A 21,571-nucleotide genomic window follows, 5' to 3' on the forward strand; every position below is an offset into this window, starting at 1 on the left:
GCCCCGCCCTGCCCCGCCCTGCCCTGCCCTGCCTTCACACCCAGCCAGGGCCTCAGGTGTTCCAGGGAAAGGCATTGCTCCAGCCCAGTCCCCTGCCCTGGCTGTGATGCTGATGCTGTGCCCAGGGTGGCTGGGTGATGTGGGTTCACACCTGTTAGGGGCAGGTTAGAACCCACCGGTTGTTATAAAAAAAAAGCTGCCAGACATTTTTATTCCATTCAGAATCCAAGCCCCTGCCTTAGGATAGCTTCTCTGGGACCCAGGAAAGGACAGACTCCTCAGTCTCATCTCTTTCAGAGTGCCCAGAAGGGTGGTTTGGGCTGAGCTGTCGGCACCAGTGTCAGTGTGACAATGGAGCCACCTGTGATCACGTCAGCGGGGCCTGTACCTGCAGCCCAGGCTGGCGAGGAACCTTCTGTGAGCATGGTGAGTACCTGACCCTGGGGACCAGGGCTCCATCCCAGAGGGTCTGTGTTCCTGTCTGACTTTGTTATCCCATTACAGCAAAGAGAATTCCTCAGGATGGTCATGGGGGGGAACAACAAGTCTGTAAACTGCTGCCTCTGGAGGGAAAGGTCTAGGGGAAAAAAAAAAAGACTATGAAAATGTAAATGATGGGTGACCCAGTGGTTGCACAGCTGCCATGGTCACCCAAGTGTGCACATGTTGCACACAGGGTCTTGGAGAAGCCTCTTGGAGGGGTCCCTGGATGCAGGGATCCAGCTTCCCCAGCAGCCTCTCTGTGGTCAAGAACCTCAAGCTGTCACTCTCTGATCCACCACTGCCCTCTCCTGCACCTGGAATGTCCATACTGGGCTCACATCCAATATCTGCTGCCTTTAGCAGTGGCTGTCACACTGGTGCCACCTCACACCGGCCACAAAGGCCACTAAGGGGCAGGCACCTTTTCCCACTGGGAGGTCCCCAGCTCTGCATTTTGTGTGGATTTCTCCTTTGTTTTCCACAGCCTGCCCTGATGGATTTTATGGACTGGAGTGTCAACAAGCCTGTGACTGCCTGAATGGTGCTCACTGTGACCCTGTGACAGGACAGTGCCAGTGTCCCCCGGGCTGGACTGGCCCTCGCTGTGCCCAGGGTAGGTGTCGGTGCCCAGGGTAGGCGTCTGTGGGAGGTGCCACCCTGCCCTCCATGGGCACTCTAGAGCCAGGGCTGTCTCTGCTGCCAGGTCATAAGAACCGGAGGTCTGACTTGTCTGTTCCCCATTCACCATTTTCTCTGCGTGGAATTTAATTTGGGTTCAGACTGGGGGGCTCTGCCTGAGCAGGCTGTGGTTGGATGCAATGAGGGCTTGGGCATCCAGCAAAACTACTTCCAGATAAAGGATGTAACACTGATGGTAGCAGTGTCTGTGTTTGGATGTCAGGCCCGTAGGACACATTATTTCCCTGTAACATTACAAAACCCCTCACACAGCAGCCAACCCCCACTGACAGATCCTCTCCCAGCCCTTGGGAGGCTTGGTAGGATCTGACTGCTGTAATTCCCACCCACTGCCCACCATTGCTGCCTGCTCTGCTCCCCTGCAGCGTGCCAGGAGAACAGGTACGGCCAGAACTGCAGCCAGACCTGCCACTGCTTCAACAATGCCACCTGCAGCCACGTCAGCGGCCGCTGCCTCTGCTCAGAGGGGTGGACGGGACCCTCGTGCCAGCAAGGTAACACTTCCCAGCCCAGCCTGCTTCCCCTGCCAGCATGGGAAGGAATGCCATTCCTCATGGTGGGTGGAGTGCTGCTGCTGCCATTTGGTGAAATACCAAAAGTTGTTCTGTGGGCAGCTGAGCAGCCTTAGGGATGTCACTGGCTCCTATTGCATCAAAATCAGTGTTGCTCTGTGTCAGACCATCCACCCATGGCTCTGGCAGCGTGTCACAAGCCTCCAGAGCTGAGTCCTGACTGGGATGTTTGTCCTGTTCCTCCCTCAGCCTGCCCGGAGGGTTTTTACGGGAAGAACTGCCAGCAGCGCTGCCTCTGCCAGAATGGCGGCACCTGTGACCCGGCCACGGGGGCCTGTGCTTGCCCTGCAGGCTGGACAGGGCTGGCCTGCGAGCTGGGTGAGGAAGCAGCCAGGGAAATGCTCAGGGGCAAACAGATCCTGGTTTGCAATGGTTTTCCAGTGGAGGTTGGAGGTGGCGTGGAAGGGGTTGGGGTTCAAGGTCTTTCCTGTGCGTGTGTGGGGCGGTGGGAGCTGGGAGGGCGGGTGCCAGGACAGCAACTCACCCTGTGCCCCTGCCAGCCTGTGCCCAGGGGCAGCATGGCCTGGACTGCCAGCAGCGCTGTGAGTGCCAGCACGGGGGGCTGTGTGAGCGCCGGACCGGGCACTGCCTCTGCCAGCCCGGCTGGACCGGTGACAAGTGTGAGAGACGTAAGTGCTGCGTGTGGGGGCGGCTCTGGGCATCGATGGCTCTGGCAGCAGCAGCTGCTGCACAGGGAGGGTCTGAGGGCTTAAGGAAAGACATAAAATTCAGATTTCAGCAAGCAGGGAGCTGGAAGTGCCATGGATTTGGCTGTGCCCCAGTTCTGCCCGCTGCTTCACTTTCTCCTTCCGTTGAATCACAGAGGAGTTTGGGTGGGAAGGGACCTTAAAGATCATCCAGTTCCAGCCCCACCTGGTTCCTGTCGTCTGAGGGCTGTGCTGGTGCACATCCAGAGCAGCCTGTGGCAGTGCTGGTGGGAGGGAGGTGGGATTCCCAAAGGCACAGACCCCCAGGCATCAGTGCAAAACCACAGGCTCCAAGCAGGGATGAAGGCAGGGCAGCAGCCCTGCATGGTGAAACCAAAATGCCAAGGAAGGACCTTCCTCTGCCAGGATTATTTTAAGGGTAACAGTGGATCATCCCTTTTCCATTCTTCCTTCTCTGTGTCCTTTTATCACACTGACCCTCAGAGCTGTCCCAAGCCCCATGGTAGCTGTCCCTTGGTGACTCCACGTCTGCTGTATCCTTAGATGTGTCACACACCCTGGCAATCTCCTTCCCTGGAGGGAAGGGTTTTAAATGGCCCTTGGCCTTCAGAGCAGTGACAGGGATCTCATCACCGCTCAGCACACCAAGCAGAGGTCCACAAGCTTCTTCCCTTCTGAGGTCATGACACCTCAGCTTGGCACCTCCTTCAATCAGGGTGTTAAGTCCAGCACTTGCCAGCTGACTTCTGGCACAAGGGAGATGCCATCAGAGCCTCAGCTGCCACCAGCCACTCTCAGGTTTCCTGCTAGGAATGTTTTTCCCTCCAGGAGGCTGTAAACAGCTCTGCTGGTAGCTGAAGCTTGGCCACACAAATCACCTCACTGGATCCTGCCACATCCTGAGGGACAGTGTCCCCTCCCAGCATTGTCCCATGCTCCTAGAACCCCCCACAGCCTCAGCAGCACCCAGCACCAGGCAGTCTTAAGCACTTCTATAATTTCTTTCAATATAAATTAATGAAGAAACCCACTCAGAAGGTAGACATTATGTTGTTTCTTTAAAAAAGAACCAAGCTAGGGTCCTGTCAGCTCCCCATGGCTGTATTTCAAGCTGCCTGTGTGCACAAGAGACAAAAAAAATTTGAAAAAGCCCCAAAAAGTCACTTTTTTTGTGCAACTTGTCCTTTCTGCTGTGTTTTCATCCCTGAAGCTTGTCCGGAGGGGCTGTTTGGGGCACTCTGTGAGGAGCTCTGTGACTGTGGGGACAACATCTCGTGTCACCATGTCACTGGTGCTTGTGACTGCCCCCGTGGCTGGAGGGGCCAGCGCTGCGAGAAAGGTGAGGAACCCCTGGGTAAGGGAAACTCGGGGAAACATTGGATGTTCCAGAGTCTGGGAAGAGGAAAACTTAATTTTTAATGAGAATTACAAGTTGTGGCGAAGTATTTTGAGGCTGTGACACAAGATGCTGCTGGGCTGGCTCATCACCGGGGCAGGAGCCCCTTGGGCTCTGATGCCTTCCAGGCACTAGCAACAACTTAAAATCCAGGCAGGAGTCTCACATGCTGCTGTTTGTTTTCCCACAGCCTGCCTGCCAGGTTTCTTTGGGAAGAACTGTGCCAGTCGCTGTGCCTGTCCCCTGGGAGTGCCCTGCCACCATGTCAGCGGGGAGTGCGGCTGCCCGCCAGGACTGACTGGCTCTGGATGTGAAAAACGTATGGAGATGGGAATGATCTATGAAAGATACAGCTCTGCTGACAGGCTCTGGGAACGTGATGGGTCAAGCAATTCCTACAGAAAATAGAAGGGGGAAAAAAAAATATAAACAAGGAAAACCAGCCCAAGAGCAGAACTGTGCCAAGGAGCAACTCCCACTCTGGCAGCTGGGTGCATGCCTGCGGAATGTTAGCGGGGCAGAGGGAGCCAAGTGGGAAATCAGAGCTGGGTATTTATCCAGAGGATTAGCAATAAATCACTATTAAAATGAGCTCCTGTGGGTATGAGCAAGTCTGGAAGAGACAGAGGTGTGTGAGCACATTCCTTATGCAGAGGACAGTGCTGGGTTTGCCATGTCTGTGTGTGGAGCTTGCGGAAATGTGAGGGCAGGTAGGGCTGGCACAGGAAAAGCATTTAATGCCTTTATGTACTTGCCTTTCCTTTCAATTCAATTATTTCCTGGAGTGAAGGAACCTTTTGCATGAGAGTCTCTTTGCTTTTTGGGTGGCGGAGAATTTTACTGCCATAAAAGGCTCTCTAAATCCTGGCTTAAAATAAAATATTAAAAAAAAAAAGCCTTGCAGAGAGGGGTGGGATGGCTCCTGAGCCACCTTGGTGCCCTGTCTCCTCACAGCCTGCCTGCCAGGGACCTTCGGGGAGGGCTGTGCCCAGATCTGCCAGTGTTCCGGAGCCACCCAGGAATGTCACCCTGTCACCGGGGCCTGTGTCTGTCCCCCTGGCTTCCACGGCCCCGCCTGCCAGCTGGGTGAGTCCTGCTCTGGTGCCACTGTGTCGCCTTTGCAGGCTGTCCCATCTTGGAATCCTGGTGCCATGAGGGGTGTGTGTGTGTTGAATTCTGGGTGCTGTGGGGCTGTTCTGTGTGACAGAATGGATCAGAACCCCACCGATGGTGCCAGCCTGGCACAGACTGCTCCTACCAGAGCTCTCTGCCTCCTCCCGGGTGAAACATCCATGCAAATCCACCTGGTGGGTTTTCCCAGGATGTCTGGACCTTTTTCTCATATCTTTAGACACTGAGGCTTTGTTTGTTGTCCCCTCAGAGTGCTCCCCGGGGTGGTACGGCCGTGACTGCGAGAGGCCGTGCCAGTGCAAGAACGGGGGCCGCTGTGACACTGCCACGGGGATGTGCCACTGCCCGCCGGGCTTCATCGGCGCTGACTGCGGCATTGGTGAGCACTGCTTCAGCCACAGGGGCTGGGAAAGCAGGGGAGCCTCCTCAGGGGCATGTGAAGGGTGGGAGATGCAGACCCTGCCCACAGAAAGGCTGCTGACCCTGTGGGCGATGAGCAGCAGACCAAGGACTGACTCCTGAGGAGAGCTCCTTGTGTTCTTTGTCCACCTGTCCTGGCAGCAGTGCCCTCCTGCTGTGTCCCAGGGAATGAGCCTGCAGATGACCGTGTTTGCTGTCTGCTTTAGCCACGGAAACGTTTTTCTGCTCTGTTTGTTTTATGATAAAGTGATTTCTCCTGTCACCGTGCCCTCACTGTGTTGCTGTACAGCCACGGCTGGGCAGGGCTTGGAGCAACCTGGTTTAGCTGGAGGTGTCCCTGCCCACGGCAGAGGGATTGGAAACAGATAACCTTTAAGGTTTCTTCTGACCCAAACTATTCTGTGATTCTGTGGCACAGCAGGGCAGGGCTGGAGGCTCTTTCTGCCTCCCATCGCTCAGCTCCAGTGCTGTGCAAAACTTTCCCTCTCCCACCTTCCCAGCCCTGCTTTGGCCTGACCGAGGTTTTCCTCCCTCCAGGATGCCCCGCTGGCCGCTACGGCCAGGACTGTGCAGGGCTGTGCCCCTGTGGGGCCGGTGCTCCCTGTCACCCTGTCACCGGAGACTGCGTGTGCCCTCCCGGCAGAGCTGGCCCCACCTGTGAGCAAGGCAAGTGTGGGCCGTGCATCGGGGCTGTGGGGGCAGCGCGTTGGGAAAGGTGCTGGAGCTGATCTCCTCGCTCTCAGCTCGCGGTCGCTGTGCCCACCGCCAATGCCTCTGGCCCCGCAGGTTGTGAGAAGCACCGCTACGGGCTGGGCTGCCAGCAGCCCTGCTCCTGCCGCAACGGGGGCCTCTGTCACCCGGCCGATGGCTCCTGCTCGTGTGCACCGGGGTGGACGGGGAAATCCTGCGAGTTAGGTAACGCCGGTCAGCGTGGGCTGTCCCGCACCGAGCCGGTGACTGTGGAGCTCACATCACACGTGTGCCGGCTCCAGCTGCTCTTATCCCACTCGTGCCAGCCCTGCCCGGGCGCAGCCCTCTGAAGCGCCGGTGTGGGGCTGCTGAGCAGCTCTGCAGCTCCCTCTCTCCCGCAGAATGCCCTCCGGGAAGGTTCGGTGCCGCCTGCCAGCTGCGCTGCTCCTGCCTGCACAACGCCACCTGCCACCCGGCCACGGGGACCTGCCGCTGTCCCGCCGGCCACTACGGGCCCCTGTGCGAGCACAGTGAGTGCTGGCGGCGGGGACAGCCTCGCCTGGGGGCATGGGGGCGTCTCTAAAGCTCGTCCGGAGAGCAGGACCGCGGGGCTCTCCCGAGGGTTTCCCAGCGAGCCCTTCCCAGGCAGCAGCGGCAGAGAGGCGATTTCTGGTCCCCGCAGCGGGTCCCTCCCATGGCACACACGTCCCTGCTGCCCGGAGGTGTTGGGGACCGAGCAAATGCTGAACGCAGGGCTCTGAGACCGGCCCTTGGAGCGCCTGGGCATCCGCCGGGCAGAAAGGCTCTCTGCTTCTCCCTGCTGGGCTGGCCGAGGCTCTGCTGCACAGTTCCACCCAGCCGTGCTCTAATGAGCTTTTCCCGTGCCAGGCTGTCCCCCGGGTTTCCATGGAGAGGGCTGTCGGGAGCGCTGTGACTGCGAGCACGGGGCTGGCTGTGACCCCGCCACCGGGCGCTGCCGCTGTCCCCCTGGGCTGCGGGGCGAGCGCTGTCACACAGGTACCGCCCGTCCTCCTCGCCCTTCCCGGGGATCCCGAGGGATGGGCACGCAGGGCAGGGCTGTATTCCGTGTCTCACACAGGCTGCAAGGAAGGGACGTACGGCGAGGGGTGCCAGCGGCTCTGTGACTGCCCCAGCGATGTCCCCTGCGACCCGACCACGGGGCGCTGCCTGTGCCCTCCGGGCAAAACCGGCCCCACGTGTGCTGCGGGTGAGCTGAGCCCCAGCTGGGCAGGGGAGGAAGGAGGTTGTGTGACGGGGGTTTTGATCCTAGGAGGCTGGAAGGGGCTTTCTTCTGGTGTGTGGCACCTCCTAGAGAGAGAGGGGCAGCGGCACTCACCTCTCTGGACCCTGTTCCTAGTCAGATCTGAACGGAAATTCTCCCCCAGCCTCTAGAGCCCATGTGTTCAGATTGACACGGTCAAAAAGCTGAGCTTCAAAGACTGAAGGGAAGTCCTGGTGGTCTGGGGACGCTCTGATGTCCTGTGTCACCACAGCAAAAATCTCTGTACCTTATCCTGCACCCAGCACCCAGCTGCTCTGCCTGCAGCATCCCGGGAAAACTCTGAGCATTCCTGCTCGGCTGCTGCCACGGGCAACAGCAGCCTGAGCAGCTCTGTGCCCTCCACAGACTGCCGGCCCACACAGTTTGGCCCCGACTGCCGCCTGCCCTGCCAGTGTGCCCCCGGCAGCTCCTACTGCAATGCCAGGAACGGGCAGTGCCTCTGCCTGAACGGCCACACGGGACCCACCTGCCGGGAAGGTGAGGGCAGGGAAGGGACAGTGCAGCCAATGCTGCTGGTGGGGTACCCCGGGGCAGAACCCGAGGGGAGGCTGTACCTGTGCTCAGGCTGTGGGTCTGCCCCAGGGTTGGGTTTGGGAGCAGTAAATCAGCTCAGTCTGGTCACTTATGTAGCACCCGCCTCTTCCCAAGCCCCTGGGTTGGTCTGACCTGTTTGCCGTCGCTGCAGCCATGAGGGAGGTTTCTAAAGTCTCAGAAACAAAGCTGTTTAGCAGCCTGACCCCAGATGTGCCCCTGGAAAAGCCAGGGCACTCATCCCACTCTCTAATGAGTATGCTGGAACAATGATCCCATGTACCAACAGCAGTGGAAAGCCCCAAACTCCTCACCTCTGCCCAAACCATCACTGAACCTGCTGGCTCATAGTGACCCCCGTGGGTGCTGGGCAGGAGGGTCTGACCCAAACCCACAGACTGGGACCAGTGCTCCCAGCTCCCAGTGGGGAGGGGAGTGGGGAGGAGGATGTGCCCCCAGGCAGGGCAGCCATGTGGAGGATACAGCCCTGCAGCAGGGCTGCAGACAGCAAGGACTGACCTGTCCTGCCTTTCCCTTCCAGCCACGCCATCTCTGCCACCCACCAGGCCACCACCACCCCCGGGGGGGCTCCGGCCGGCAGAGAAGTAGGTCCTGCTCTGGGAGCACTCCCTTGGTTCAACCAAGCAGCCACCTGAAGAAGCCAATGACCTGTAATGAACACATTTATGACCCACACGAGCAGCTCTTGTCTCCTAACAGCCTCAGCTGCTGCTTTTGGGGTGGTCTGAGTGAGGCTGAAGTGCCCAGTATAACCAGTTCACTGTGCCAGCGCGGGCTGGCCGTGAGGACACGTGTGCCCACACCAGTGCATGCCTTTGGCCAGAGACCAGGTGACCAGTTCAAAAGGGATCAGTTCTGGTCAGGGGACAGTGGACTTTGACAGCTTGTGACACATTGCTGGCCTTCAACTTTTGGGTGCTGGGCTTGGGGAGGGGGCTGAAATTGTGGTCCAAATCAGGTATTTATGCATCAATATTTATGGGAAGCTGCACCACAGCATTGTCAGGACTGATGGCTCACAGTGCCCGGCTCTCCTGAGACTGGGACTCCTGTGGATGCACCACCTCACTTGAATTTATTTTTTTTTTAAATTTGAACTTTCTGTGGTGTTTTACTGTAAATGACCATTTGCCAGGGGAAAACATGTGAGGGCTCCAGCACTCACCTGCAGAGCTGCTGCCTCCTTGCCAACAGAACAGGCTGTGCTGGACAAGCTTGGGAGGGGCCTGGAGCCTGTTCATGCCAGGAGTTTGTCAGTCTATGGTGCTGCCCTGTCACTCACTCCAAGAAGAAGGAAGCCCAAATCAAGTGTGGCAATCACAGATACTGCGTGGATGGAGACAAAGTGCTCGCACATCTGGTCAATGCAGATCTCAGTTGGAATGATCTCACCCAGCCTTGAATCCTGTTATTTTGCCATTCCAGTCAGAGACAGCAGCTGGCCACCTGCAGCAGCAGGGAATGTCACCACTCCAATGCCACCACATCACCTGGCCAGGGCCCAGGGCTCCTTTGACTGTTTGCACAAAGCTCCTGAGCAGGTGAAGCCACTGCCAGAGGAACCCCAGCTCTGCAGAGAAGAGGGACAGCTCCATCCCCATCCCCATCCCCATCCCCATCCCCATCCCCTCCACTGCAGCACAGCCCTGCCCAGGTGCTTGGCCTTTAAATTATTCCCACAGGGGCCAAATGAAAATAATAAAAGAATTGTTTCTTTTCCTGATGGAATTTATTTTAATCTATATATAACTTGGCATTTTGGGCTAATTCCTTTCTTATTTTATTTCTTCCTTAACAGTATTTTCTTATTACATTAGATATCATTCTTGTGAAGAAATCATGTTAATATAAGTATGTAGTGAAGGACCAAAATTGTGTTGTTGAGGTTGGATGTTGGGTAAACAGGGAGCAGCAGGAAGATTTTGTCCATGTGCCAAATGACCCCAGTCAGTGCTGCCAGTGGTGCTGCCAATTCTCCAGACAATCATCCCTCAGCTCCCCTTTGTCTTGAAGCTCCTGGAGCCTTGGAGGAAGGTTCCAGCAACTGGGAGCAGCACAGGAGGAGGAGGAGGCCGGTGGAGATGCCCTGCCTCGATGGCCCTGCTGCAGGAGAACATGGAAATAGCCTTAAACCTGGGGATGGATCCATCCTGTCCCATTCCAGCTGCAGCTCCGTGACTCCTGGCAGCTGCTCCGAGCAAACCACGTGTCTGAGCATGGGACTGCAGCAGCCCTCTACCTGTATTTTTATATAACGTTCTTTTCCTGTTCATATTTCTTAATCCAGTTTGTTTGCTTCCTCTTTTTCTGTACTGCCTCTCTTTATGGATCTTCTTTAATTTAGCACTGATGAAAAATGTTACTTTCTCCACAGCTAAAAGAAATAAACAGAAAGCCTGGCTGAGTTTTTACTTAATGTGTCTGTCTCAGTCAAATGCACCCGACAGCTGCTCCAGGTGGCAGCAGGCTGGCAGGGGCTCTGGAGGGTGTTTCACGAGATGCATGTGTTTTGTGAGAACATGCAGAGGCCACAGCAATGCCACCAGCAGAATGAAGCTTCTTTTCAGGGCTCATAGTTGGGACAACCTGGCTCCTTGGAGCTGTCGTGCTCAAGGACACTCACCACTAACAGAGAACACATGGTTCATTGGTATCCAAGAATTTATTGTTACCTTAATTTACAATTTAACAGTTTGATCAGAACAGACATCAACACTGCCCCTGTGAATGTGAAGCTGGCAGTGTATGGGGCTGGCTCACCCCAAAATTGTAGCTGCCACATCCCCTGCACGAGGTGTGAAGGGATGAGCCCTGGGCAGAACACTCTCCCCAAGCTGGGAGGAGGGAAAGGCAGGTGGGAGCTGCAGCATCCTCATCCTGCCCCTGCTTCCCCCTCTGCCTGGAGCATATCTCCTTCCTGGCCCCAGAGCTGAGTCCATGGGAACAACTCTGGCATCAAGTATTTTATCAAGGGACTGAAAGGTGTCTGGCATCACCTCACCTGTGCAGGGCACGGCTCTGCCTGAAGGGCACAAGAATTATTGTTGGGGGGAGGGCCAGAAAAAGGAAACAGGAGCAAAAACTGGGTTGAGGAATAAGCCAAGCACATGGATTTCAGCTCCTAACAATCCCTGAGTGGGGTGTGCTCTCCCCACACCAGGTGTGCAGCAGGTGCTGGCCCAGCTGCCAGCAGGGACGGAGATGGTGGCACAGGCACCTCAGAGCCCAGAACAGCTCCAGCCTTTCCAACCTGAGCCAAGCCCTCGGCTGCTCCCGGAGCCTGTTCCAGGTCACCGGCGCCAGCTCTCACTGCAGCAGCTGCTGTGTCCCAGCTGCCACACGGACCTGTCCTGGCCGATGGGATCTGCCACCCGAGACAAGCACAGCTCAGGAAGAAAGGCTCTGCTGCTGCCTCCTCTCCGTGGGCTCAGTCTGCAGAGGTCTGGAGCTCCCTGAGGCAGAGGGTCCCTCGGGGTGTCCCTACACGTCGGTCTCGATGCGCAGCCGCTCCATGCGCCGCACGTTGCCCTCCGCGGCCACGCGGCTCGTGATGGGCCGGGCACAGGCCTGGGGGAACCAGCCCCGCTCCCCGTCCCGCAGCCGCTCCCCCCAGCACCAGCCTGGGAGAGAGCAGAGCAGGTGACAGGGCCAGGAAGGGCCATGGATCCTGCGGATGCACCACTCCCCTCCCTTGGAGGTGCTGGTTAGAGGCATCTGGGGATGGCAGGGGAGGAGGTTTCTGATTTACTGCCTGTTCTGGGGGGGGTTTTCTCTCACTTCTGAGGCCTCTGCTGCTGGTGCCAGGCACAGCCTGCACACAGGAGCCACCCCAAGGAACACAACGGCTGCCCATGGCAGTGCCACCTCCCTCAGCCCCCCAGGACCCACTGTCACCTGCTGAGACACAGCACCAGCCAGTGAGTGCCATGAGTCTCATCAGCAGCCAGGGCTTCCTGGAAGCTTCTGCAATTACTAAAATCCCCGGGGATCACTGAAGGTTCCCCCTGCCCCAGCCCCGTGCTCGCTGGCACTCACCATCCTCTCCCCCCAGCACCAGGACTACGTCTGCCTGCTGCAGGGACAGCTCGTCCGCCTCCTTGGCCAGGTAGGCACGGGTGATCTCCACCTGGCTCAGCTCTGCAGGACAGGGGACAGCAGGGACAGTGAGGCACAGCCCCTTGATCAGCCATGACCCCCCAGCTGCCCACCCAGTGCTCCACAGCACAGCATGCTCCATTCCCTCCTGTCCCTGCCCCTTAGCCCTCCAAGCTTGTCAAACCTCCTCTAACAACTGAAAGCATTCCTGGAATTCCTGTGCCTCCCAGGAAATGTACTTAAAGTTAATTGTGACTGATAACTTCCTGGGAGGCAACTCCTAAGGAGCAAGGTGTGGGGTTTTCCTCTCCATTGGCACGAATAGAGGAGAACCAGGCAGAAACCTGGGCTTGCAAATGCTCCAGTGTAACAGGGAATGCCAGCAGAGCCAGGCTGCCCTCTGGCACACGGTACCTCCTTTGGGAGTGGTGTCGGGCTTTTCCTTCTCCCTGTGCATCAGCGCCGCGATCCACCGGGCCCGGTCACTCCTGCCAGAGGAAAACACAAAGAAAGCCTTGGGACAGCATCCCTGTGGCCAGCAGTAGCTGGGACATTCCCAGCAGGATGAATGCTTTCCAGGGGAGTCAAACTGGACAAGCATTTGATCAGACTATTCAAGGTAAGGACACTTCCCAAGTGGCACAGGAGGCCCAGCTGCTTCACTTCACTTGGACAGGGGAAGCTGATATGGGAATTATATGGGAAACGTAAGAGAGAGGAAGGAACAGAGCCTGGGAGGAGCCTGGGAGAAGCCTGTGCACATCCCCATTTCTGGGAGAAGGAGCATGGGGGTAAAGGGAGATTTGCAGAAGCCTCAGAAGACTCCCAGGGCACCAGTTCACCCCAGGAGCCAGAGCAAAACCGCAATGTAGCACTCACAGCGTCTCTGCTGACAGCACCACCTCTTCCCGCCGGCCCTCACTGTCCTTCTCCAGCACCACTCGGAGCAGGTGCCCACCGGCCTTGCCAGGAGGAGGGGAGGGTGGATCTGAGCTCTCCACCTTCTCCACAGTGACCTGGTCCAGTGTGGCGTAGTTCATGACCGTGTAACTCTCCTCGCTGTGACACAGATGGGATCAGAGCCTCAGCTGTGGGGTCTGGGTCACTTCCCGATCCCATCCTGGCACAGGAGGCTCAGCAGGCATTTCCAGGGCAGCCTGGAGTGATGCTCAGGGTGGGACATGGCTCTGGGGACTTGTTGGCCACCCACCCACCGAGGCAAAGCCACCAATGGGACTGGGCGCTTCTCTTCTGGCTGACAAGGGTGTCACCTCAAACAGGTGAAAACAGGAATCTCACAGATTTCTCTGGTACGTGCTGCTTGGGAAATTGGGGTTTAATCCCCTAGCTGTTTTCCAGGGGAAGGCAGGGCCCTCCCTGCAGCCTCACCTCTTCTTCTTGGTGATGATCAGGACGTCATTGAACAGGAAGAGGTGGCAGAGGCGGCCGGCACCGCGGCGGAAGATCCCGGCCTCCTCCGAGAGCAGCAGGTGCAGCTCCCCCCGCTTCAGCAGCCACCGGGACACCGAGATCAGCGGGAAGGGCTGGAACAGCACCAGCAACAGCCTGAGTTACTGCCCTCCTCAGCAGCAGCAGGCAAAATCAAGGCAAGAAGTGAACCTGCAGTGGCCCTGGGCTCAGCTGGGATGGACACACCACGTGTGTTTAAGTGTCTTTTAAAAGGGTTTTCCAGGGGGCGGGTGGAAGGCAGAGCAGCCATGCACCCTGCTCCAGCACACCCAGACCCTGGACCCCAACAGCAGGTGACACTGCCATGGCTTTACTACACCCTTTAAAAACTCCTGCATCCAACAGCCCAGTCCAGGCTTCCCACAAAGATTCCCAGCATTGCTCTCACCTGACTAAACAGGCCTCAGAAGACTTCCCACCACCACTTCCACAAGACCTCACCTTCTTCTTCCCAAATTCCAGCTGTTTCTGCAAGGTGTACATCTGCTCTGTCCTCTCCATAGCCCGAGCTCCATCATTGCAGCTCTTGACCAGCTGGGAAGAGAAAAATATCCCAAGGGAAGAGGGGAAGGGTCGGACACTGAGCCCACCCATCTCCCACACCACCCCCAGCACTAGGGACTGTCCTGCTGCCCTGAGCAGGAGAGGCAGACAAATCCTGGCACAGGCTTCATGCCAGGTTTGGGAAAAGACAGTGGGATGTTCTCCTGGACAGAGATGGCACTGGGCTCTGTTTGGAGAAGGACTCAAGTGAACCTGCACCAAAACTGAGGAGCAACAGGAAGAGGAAGAATTAATCATCTGAGAAGAGCTCAAGGCAGGAGGGTGGACAGTCATACAGAAGGGAGGACTCTGTTTGGATGTGAGAGCAGGACAGACTGGGAGCAGCAGGAATGTGCTGCCAAGAGCTGCTCTTCAGGGGAATGAAAGGAAGAGTCACCACTGGCATGGTGGTGGCCACAGTCTCTGTGGGCCTTTAGCTCTTGTGACTGACCAGTGGATAGGAAAACACAGGGAGATGAGATCCAGGAGCATGGACACTGCTCGTGACTCCTGCACTCCACACTTCCCTCTGTGCTTCATTCACTGCCCTTTGCCCAAATCCCCAAAAATAACGGTGAGAGTTGTCTCAGGAAGGACAAAGGTGGGCCAAAGAGGAGAGAAGAAAAGAGGATAAGAAAAAGGAACGAACCAAGATCAGGTGACAAAGGTGAGAAGGGGAAAGAAGTGTTCATCCGGCAGCTGTTTGGAGCAGAGGAGCCTCAAGTGAACTGATGCTTGGAGGGAGATGAGAGGCTGGAATGGCAGCATTGGATCAGTGCTCCTGAGGGCTGAGCTGGCAGGAGGAGAGGTGGAGGGCTGGCAGCTGGGCCTCACCTTGCTGATGGCCTTCACAGCGCGGGTGGCAGCTCCGTACGCTGCGGTGCGTGCGTTTGTTTTTTGCTGGACGGTCTGGAATTCCAAGATAAGAAGTTTTAGTGATGTTGCAGCACAGAGAAGGGAGCACCAGCCACTGCCCCGGGATTTCAGGATGCTGCACATTGATTGAGCTGCTCCCAATGGTCAAAGGAAGGTTTAGCAGTGCTGGGAGCTGTGAATCTGGGGTTTCATGTCTGATACGTGCCTGGCCCTCACCCCTGCAACCCACCACAGATTGGGAGCAGTTACTGGAAATCCCACATCCAGCAGCTTTGCCATTTAGAGCAGATTTCCATGAAGAATGCAAGACCTGCTTTCCATTCCATTCCAGGATGGCTGCCTGACCACCCATCAATCAGGACACTTTTTCCACCCCACCTGGGGACCCAGATAGGGCAGAGAAGAAGCTCAGGTCACCCAGATGGGTGAAATGAAGTGTTATTCACAGAGCTTCAAGCTGCACACCTGAGACAGCCCCCAGAGAAGCAGATTGCTCTGGATAAAAATCACAGAATCACAGAATATGCTGAGTTGGAAGGGACTCATTAGGATCTCCTGGCCCTGCACAGGACACCCCAAGAATCCACCACGTGCCTGAGAGTTATCCAAATGCTTCTCCTGAATACAGGAGCATCCAGGCTCAGCATTCAGAGCCCAGCTCCAGAGGGCTGGAAGTCCAAGCAGAAGCTGTCCTGGGCTCAGCAAACAAAGGGAATAGCAGAGTCACCTCTTCAGAGGGTCCAAGCAGTGTCACTGTGTGACTACTTACATCTAAGAGCAGAGGAAGCCGTGTTACCCTCTGCATGGGCAGAATGAGAAATGAGATCATTGGCAGGCCTCCACACTCTGGTTTCCTTTCAATTTGTTTCAGGGTCTCTTTAAATAAGGGGTTTGTGGTTCTGGAACAGGACAAGAAAGCTCCATTAACTCTGTTCTTCAGTTGTCAGGATTTTCCAGCAGCTCTCCATGTATGGGAAATGCAGAGCAGTGATGGTGCTGCCTGGGGTGCTCATTGTCACTCTGCCAGGCTCGGAGTACCCAGCTGGGAAGAAACGGGACTGATCCCACAGCAGGTGGTGGAAAAGCACCCAGAGAGATGTTGAACCCACCAAAAGGTGGGTAGAGCCACAGGTGTACCAACAACAGACTCAAACTTGGCCTGGAGATGAACAAGGCCCATGTGTGTCCTTATGTGCTAGTGACCTCTGCAATCCCTGGAGCCCAGAGCCCCTCAGAGAAAATTCCATGGCCAGCGCAAGCCCTGTACTCACAGCAGCTTATCCAGTGTCCTCTGCTGATAGACTTCATTGGAGCAGTAGCTGATGTAGGGGTTGAAGTGTTTTGAGGCGTGTTCCTCCACAATGTCACTGATATCAGGGATCAGGAGGTGCTCCTGGTGTCGCTTCTCCAAGTCTTCAAAGAAGCTGAGGAGAGAATTAAAACAACCTCACCACATGACTCACTAGGGCTGGACAAACTGAATGTTCCCACTGCAGCTTTTCCCCAGTTTTCCCAGAGGAGATGGAGCCTGGATCCCTTCTGGCAGGGCAGCTCCAGCAGCTGAGACACCCACGCCTTCTCCAGAGGCACACACTTCCTCCATTCCTGCACGGGATCCCTCCTCCACCTCAGCCCTCCATGAGGTTTCATTTCTGCCCCATGGGAAGCCCCTCAACGCCCCCACAGCCATTCCCAGGGCTGCTGCATCCTCCTGCTGCTGCTTTCCCACACGGACACAGCTCGCCCAGCACTGGCTTCCAAGGCATTTCCTCCCCACCTCCCAGCAAGTACCTTCCACAATCCAAGGGATGGTTGGTTTAGCACTACAAATAAAAAGCTCAGGGTCCCCTCCCAGGCCTGCCTGCTTCCAGCCTCAGGCCCCACATGCCTCGTGCTGACTGTCAGGATGTCCCCAATGTTGGAGAAGAGGTGGTGGTGCTCTGTCTGAGTCATGGTCTCCTTCAGCTCCTCTGACTTCATGAAGTGGCCCACCAGGATGCTCAGGCTGTGCATGTAGGAGTACTCAGAAGTGATGATCTCAAACATTGCCTGGAGAAAGAAGGGAAGATGCAACAGCATAAACTGACAAAGCTGGAAATTAATTTTTAAATCTTATTTATACTCTCTTGGCAAAAAGCCACTGGAAATGACTTGCCTCCATGCTGGTTTCTGTCACCTCATGCATGGCCTGGCCAATACCAATAATCCCAGTGTGTTTTAGGACATTCAGTTGTTAAAAAGCCATGAAGATGTTTTCCCTTCCCATCAGCATCCAGCAGAGCTGCCTGTTTCCCCACCAATCTGTGCAGGTGAGCCCTCCCAGCACTGCCCAGTCCTGGAGCAGCACCATGAGCTGAGCCGAGCCCAGATCCACCTAGAGCCAGCCCTGACAGAGGCACGTGTGTCCCACAGCCTTTGGTGCCTCTGCTGTGCTCCCAGGCACATCCCAGGCCTCTCTCACCTCCTGCCGCTTGCGCTCCTCGGGTGAGATCCTCTGCAGGATGCCTGACTCCAGAACCTGTGGATGAGCAGGAACAATGGTCCTTGCACGCCCTCTAGTGCGGTCTGGGGCTGTGTCAGCTGCCCCATTGCACATCCCACCACCACACACTGTCACAACCCACCACACACTGTCACAACCCATCACATACCATTACAAACCATCACAACCCATCAGAACACACCCCACACCACCACTCACCACCACCACTGCCCATCACCAGTCACTCCTGCATCACTCCCCCTGCAGCACCACCTGGCCCCCAGCAGCTCCCTGGATGAAGACTGCTCTCCCCACAGTCCAGGGGAAGCCCAGCAAGGAGCACACACCTTCCCTGCAGCTGTGGGTGAAGCCAAACCACAGCAGCAGCACCTGCACCAACAGCCCTGGGCAGACCCTGCATGTGCCAGCCAGGGCTGGACAACCCAGACAACCCAGAACATCCCAGTGCAAGGACCAATGATGTGGAATTATCCCCTCACAGCTCTCAGACCCCACGAGCTGCTGGCCCTACCTCTGGGAGCTGGCTCCAGGTCAGCTGGGCCGGGCGGTAGCTCTGCACCACGATCGTGGAGCCCAGAGAGGACGGCTCCTCTGGCAGGGACTCCTCCAGCAAGTCCTCGTCTGACTCATGGCTGACAGAGTTCAGACCTCTCTCACGGATCTCCTGATACAGCCGGGGCTCTGCGGAGGAGAAGACACGAGGTCAACACAGCAGCCTCTCCCAGCCCATGGCTTCCCTTCCTTCCCACCACGGCCGCCCGGCCCTGTTGGCTGCGAGCCACAAGTGCCAGTGAGCCCGGGCCAGAAACTCCCTGATGAGGTTGGACTTTGCACCGATCACCCAGCGGCTCCTGCTCCCAACAGCCTCCCACAGCTCTCCCATTTTCCCTGGGAACCATCTATCTGCGAGCATGGCAGCAACTGGAGCGTGATCAGCCCCAGGAGTGGGAAAGCAGGGCAGCAATGCTCCTGTTGCTTCGGGGAAACAGAGACAAAAGCCATGGCCCCAGGCCACGGGCAGGGAGCAGCACAGGGGGGAAGGGAAGCCAAGCAGGGATTTGCTTGTCTGAGGCAGAGGGGCCAGGAGCACTCACGGTCCTTGAAGGAGCCACCACGCTTCTGCACCCGCTTCCTTCCGAGGGTTCTCTGCAAGGGCAAGAGGAGAGCCTGCTGTGGTTACCACACTTCTGAGGCCCTGGGAAAACTTTCAGGAACAGGGGGAGTTACCTGTGCCAGTCAGCCCACACCACCCTGTTCTTTCAGCCTGGCTTTGTCTGAGCTCTGTTTGCCTTACCCAGGTGACTCAGCTTTCACCTCCCGTACCCAGGGTCACGCTCAGAACCATTCTGTACCTGCACTGCTGCTGTCAAATCTCTCTCTCTGGACTTTGCCTGCTCTGGAGTCTCCCTGTCCCCAGACGTGCTTCACCCACATCTGTGTACAACTGGAGCTGCGCACCCGGCCAGCCCCACCCTGCAAACATCCCGCAGCCACCTGCCAAGTGTCCAGCTTCACTCCCCATGAAAGCCATGTCAGCTATTCCCAGGCTCTCCAGGGACCTGCAGCATCTGCTGGTGACACGGAGCTTCCCAAGGCACCAGTCATGACACCAGGCTCAGCAAACCAGCTCCAGAGCTGACCAGAGCTGTGGGCCCTGCAGCTCCTCTGTCACCACCAGGAGAGCAGGACCTCACCCCTGCCTGACAGGGGTGACAGCGGGTGCTAAACCCACCTTGCTCCTGGCGGGGCTGTGGCTGGGCAGGGCGCTGCCATCCTCAGACACGGGTTTCAGTGAGGGAGCGGCCTTGGCTGGCTCCAGCTCGGTGTCCAGCCCGGCGTCCAGCCCCTTCATGGCCGCGCGGTATGACATGTTCCTCAGGTTGCGCTTGAGGGCCCCTCCGCCATCATCCTCATCCTCTGCCTCCGGGGCCAGGATGGGGACGGCCGCCCGCTTCGGGTCGGGGCTCAGGGGTTCCCGTCTCGCCCCAAAGCTCTGGTGCCGGGAGGGGCTGTTCTTGGGCTTGGAGGAGACGGCCAAGCTTTTGGGGATGAGCTGCTGCGTTCCCACCTTCAGCGCGGCCGGGCTGTCCGTGCTGAGGATGATGCGACGCGGCTCGGCCGAGGTGGGGGAGGCCAGTGGTGACAGTGAGGTGGCACTGGGAGCCGTGGTGGAGCTGCGCTTCCCAGGGGCACAGCTTGGGCTGGGGGGCTCCGGCTGCACTGGGTGGCATCGGTACTCCAGGAGCAAGGTCTTGTCATCCACATAGGCAGGAGAGGGGCTCCGAGACATGGTGGAGGCCCAGGGGAGCAGCAAGCTGAGGGCAGACAGACAGACAGGTGGCTGAACACCTCCCAGTAAGGCAGCAGGAATTTATGCTGAGCCACGGGAACCTTGGGACAGCGCAGGACTCGGCCTCCGCCTTCCCAGGGTGCTCCGCAGGCAGGGCCTGTACCGACACATTCGGGATGTTGTCACTGCCCGCGCTCCTCACGGGGCCACCGTGTGCCAGGGCCAGCCTGGGGGCTCCAGGACCTGGTCAGGCACCGGGAGCAGCCAGGCCGTGCTGCAGGCTCCGGGCAGGCTCAGACCTGAGCCAGGCAGGGCTGGAGCCTCCCTGATCCCCACTGCTGCCACACCTCTGTATTCCCTCACTCCCCTTTGGGGTGCTGCCAGCCACCACAGCCTGTCTGTGTCCTCCTGAATGCCATCTGCCCCAGGCTGTGGAATCCCCAGCAGCGCCTGGCCATGAACCGTGTGCTCCTCCAAGCTCGTACCTGCCCCAAACCGCGCCAAGGAGCGGCTCCACGCCGCCCACAAAAACACCTGCCCTAGTCCCTGGGGCTCCCCAGCCAGGGTTAAGGTCACTCATCCCCTCCTGTGCCACACACAGAACCACGTACCTTTCTACAGAACAGACAGAGTGTTTTATGCCCTCTGCCCATTACATAACTCCGGGAGAAGCTATGGTTTAGTTGTCCTCAACTGAGATCCCATTGTGTGCCAGTGCCATCTCCAAGCTGTTCCCTTTCAAAGACCAGGAAACAAACCAAGGCTGAGCGTGCTTTTCCCCTGCATGAATGACTGGCAGGAGGACAGCACAGACCCATCAACAACAGCTCATTTGACAGAGACGCTGCTCCTTCCACTGTCCTCGGATGCAGGACATATGCTCTGTGTCCAGAGGTCTGCCAAGTGTCCCGCGGACGAGCAAAGCGACACATTCCGCTCTTAACCCCATCCTAGCTGGGGATGGAGCTTATCTTAAGCCCTGGTAACAATAAACATGCCTGAATCCAGAGGGTCTGGGGGCCACAGCATCCGCAGCTCTCGGTGCTGGGGTGGAAGGAGGCTCGGTGGCCACCCAGGGCATCGATCCCCCGTGTCGCTGCCCGCGGTGGCACACGGGCACAGGCACCGTCACTGCCTGCGGATTCCATCCCTGCGTGCCCAGGGCTGCGGTGCAGGGGGCAGGGCTCCAAAAGGGCCGGGAGCACGGCGGGATACAACCCTGGGAAGCACCCAAACCCCTCTGCGATGGACCCAACCCCTCCCAGCACCGCTGGGCGCTGAGACCCTCGGGGACAGCGGGGACAGAGCCGCGGCAGGACGAGCCTCGGGAGGGACGGGACAGCCGGTCATCGCCGTCCCCTCCCCGGAAGGCGCTCGGCAGCCGCTCGCTCGGGGCCGCGGCCGCACGGCTGCCCCGGTGCCGGTCCCGATGCCGCTGCCGGTCCCTCCCCCGGGTCCCCGGTCCCTCCGCAGCGCCCCCGCCCCGACCCCACCGCGCCCGCACCTACCCGCGCCCCTCGGAGCCAGCGCGGCGGCGGCGGGCGGGGAAGGGCTGGGAGGGACCGGGAAGGGCTGGGAGGGACCGGGGCGGGACCGGGGGAGGTGCCGGTCCTGCCCCCGAGGCCGTGCCGGGCTGGGGGTGCCGGTCGGAGCCCGGAGCCGCTGCCGGTGTCCCGTGCCGGCTCCGGTCAGCGCTCTGCTCCCTGCCCCGTCCCGGGGCCGCCGCGGCTTCCCAGGGGTAAAAAAATAATTAAGCTTCTCTAGGAACAGTGTTTTGCTGTTTCTTGATGAGTGTTAATCAGGTGTTTGCGCCTGCAGTCTCGGCATTCCCCATCCCCTAAAGCCGCCTCTGCAAGGTCACTGAAGGCGGGGGATTGCTC

At 58.0% G+C, this 21,571-nt stretch overlaps 2 protein-coding genes across 7 annotated transcripts in view; one reads left to right on the top strand and one right to left on the bottom strand.

Moving 5' to 3' along the window:
* The window catches only part of MEGF6 (multiple EGF like domains 6), a 76,747-nt gene extending 66,997 nt beyond the window's left edge, over positions 1-9,750 (top strand). For both annotated transcript variants that reach the window (XM_015648112.3, XM_015648113.2), the window contains 16 exons: positions 298-426; positions 968-1,096; positions 1,548-1,676; positions 1,944-2,072; positions 2,255-2,383; positions 3,633-3,761; positions 4,009-4,137; positions 4,773-4,904; positions 5,200-5,328; positions 5,907-6,035; positions 6,156-6,284; positions 6,461-6,589; positions 6,948-7,076; positions 7,159-7,287; positions 7,708-7,839; positions 8,435-9,750. In XM_015648112.3, coding sequence (XP_015503598.1) covers positions 298-426; positions 968-1,096; positions 1,548-1,676; positions 1,944-2,072; positions 2,255-2,383; positions 3,633-3,761; positions 4,009-4,137; positions 4,773-4,904; positions 5,200-5,328; positions 5,907-6,035; positions 6,156-6,284; positions 6,461-6,589; positions 6,948-7,076; positions 7,159-7,287; positions 7,708-7,839; positions 8,435-8,502 — 2,009 coding nt within the window. In that variant the 3' untranslated portion in view covers positions 8,503-9,750. The remainder of the gene's footprint in view (positions 1-297; positions 427-967; positions 1,097-1,547; positions 1,677-1,943; positions 2,073-2,254; positions 2,384-3,632; positions 3,762-4,008; positions 4,138-4,772; positions 4,905-5,199; positions 5,329-5,906; positions 6,036-6,155; positions 6,285-6,460; positions 6,590-6,947; positions 7,077-7,158; positions 7,288-7,707; positions 7,840-8,434) is intronic.
* A 4-nt stretch (positions 9,751-9,754) lies between these two features.
* ARHGEF16 (Rho guanine nucleotide exchange factor 16) lies at positions 9,755-21,257 on the bottom strand. 5 transcript variants are annotated; one of them, XM_033519262.1, is made up of 15 exons: positions 21,200-21,257; positions 19,134-20,426; positions 18,496-18,547; positions 17,913-18,082; positions 17,360-17,416; positions 16,787-16,947; positions 16,170-16,322; positions 15,668-15,797; positions 14,857-14,931; positions 13,921-14,013; positions 13,399-13,553; positions 12,889-13,068; positions 12,424-12,497; positions 11,950-12,051; positions 9,755-10,288 (listed from the first exon to the last, which is right to left on the bottom strand). In XM_033519262.1, exons 2-15 carry the CDS (start codon positions 19,689-19,691, stop codon positions 9,906-9,908), a joined length of 2,343 nt encoding a protein of 780 aa, XP_033375153.1. In that variant the 5' UTR covers positions 19,692-20,426; positions 21,200-21,257; the 3' UTR covers positions 9,755-9,905. The 5 variants fall into 5 exon arrangements, with proteins under 5 accessions (XP_033375153.1, XP_015503620.1, XP_015503617.1 ...); XM_015648134.3 differs by having other exon boundaries at positions 19,134-19,716; positions 21,200-21,253; XM_015648131.3 differs by lacking the exon at positions 21,200-21,257 and having other exon boundaries at positions 19,134-19,716; positions 20,303-21,098.
* Between the last annotated feature and the right edge of the window lie 314 nt (positions 21,258-21,571).

Source organism: Parus major, chromosome 21, assembly GCF_001522545.3.
Source record: "Parus major isolate Abel chromosome 21, Parus_major1.1, whole genome shotgun sequence".
Lineage (NCBI taxonomy): Eukaryota > Metazoa > Chordata > Aves > Passeriformes > Paridae > Parus > Parus major.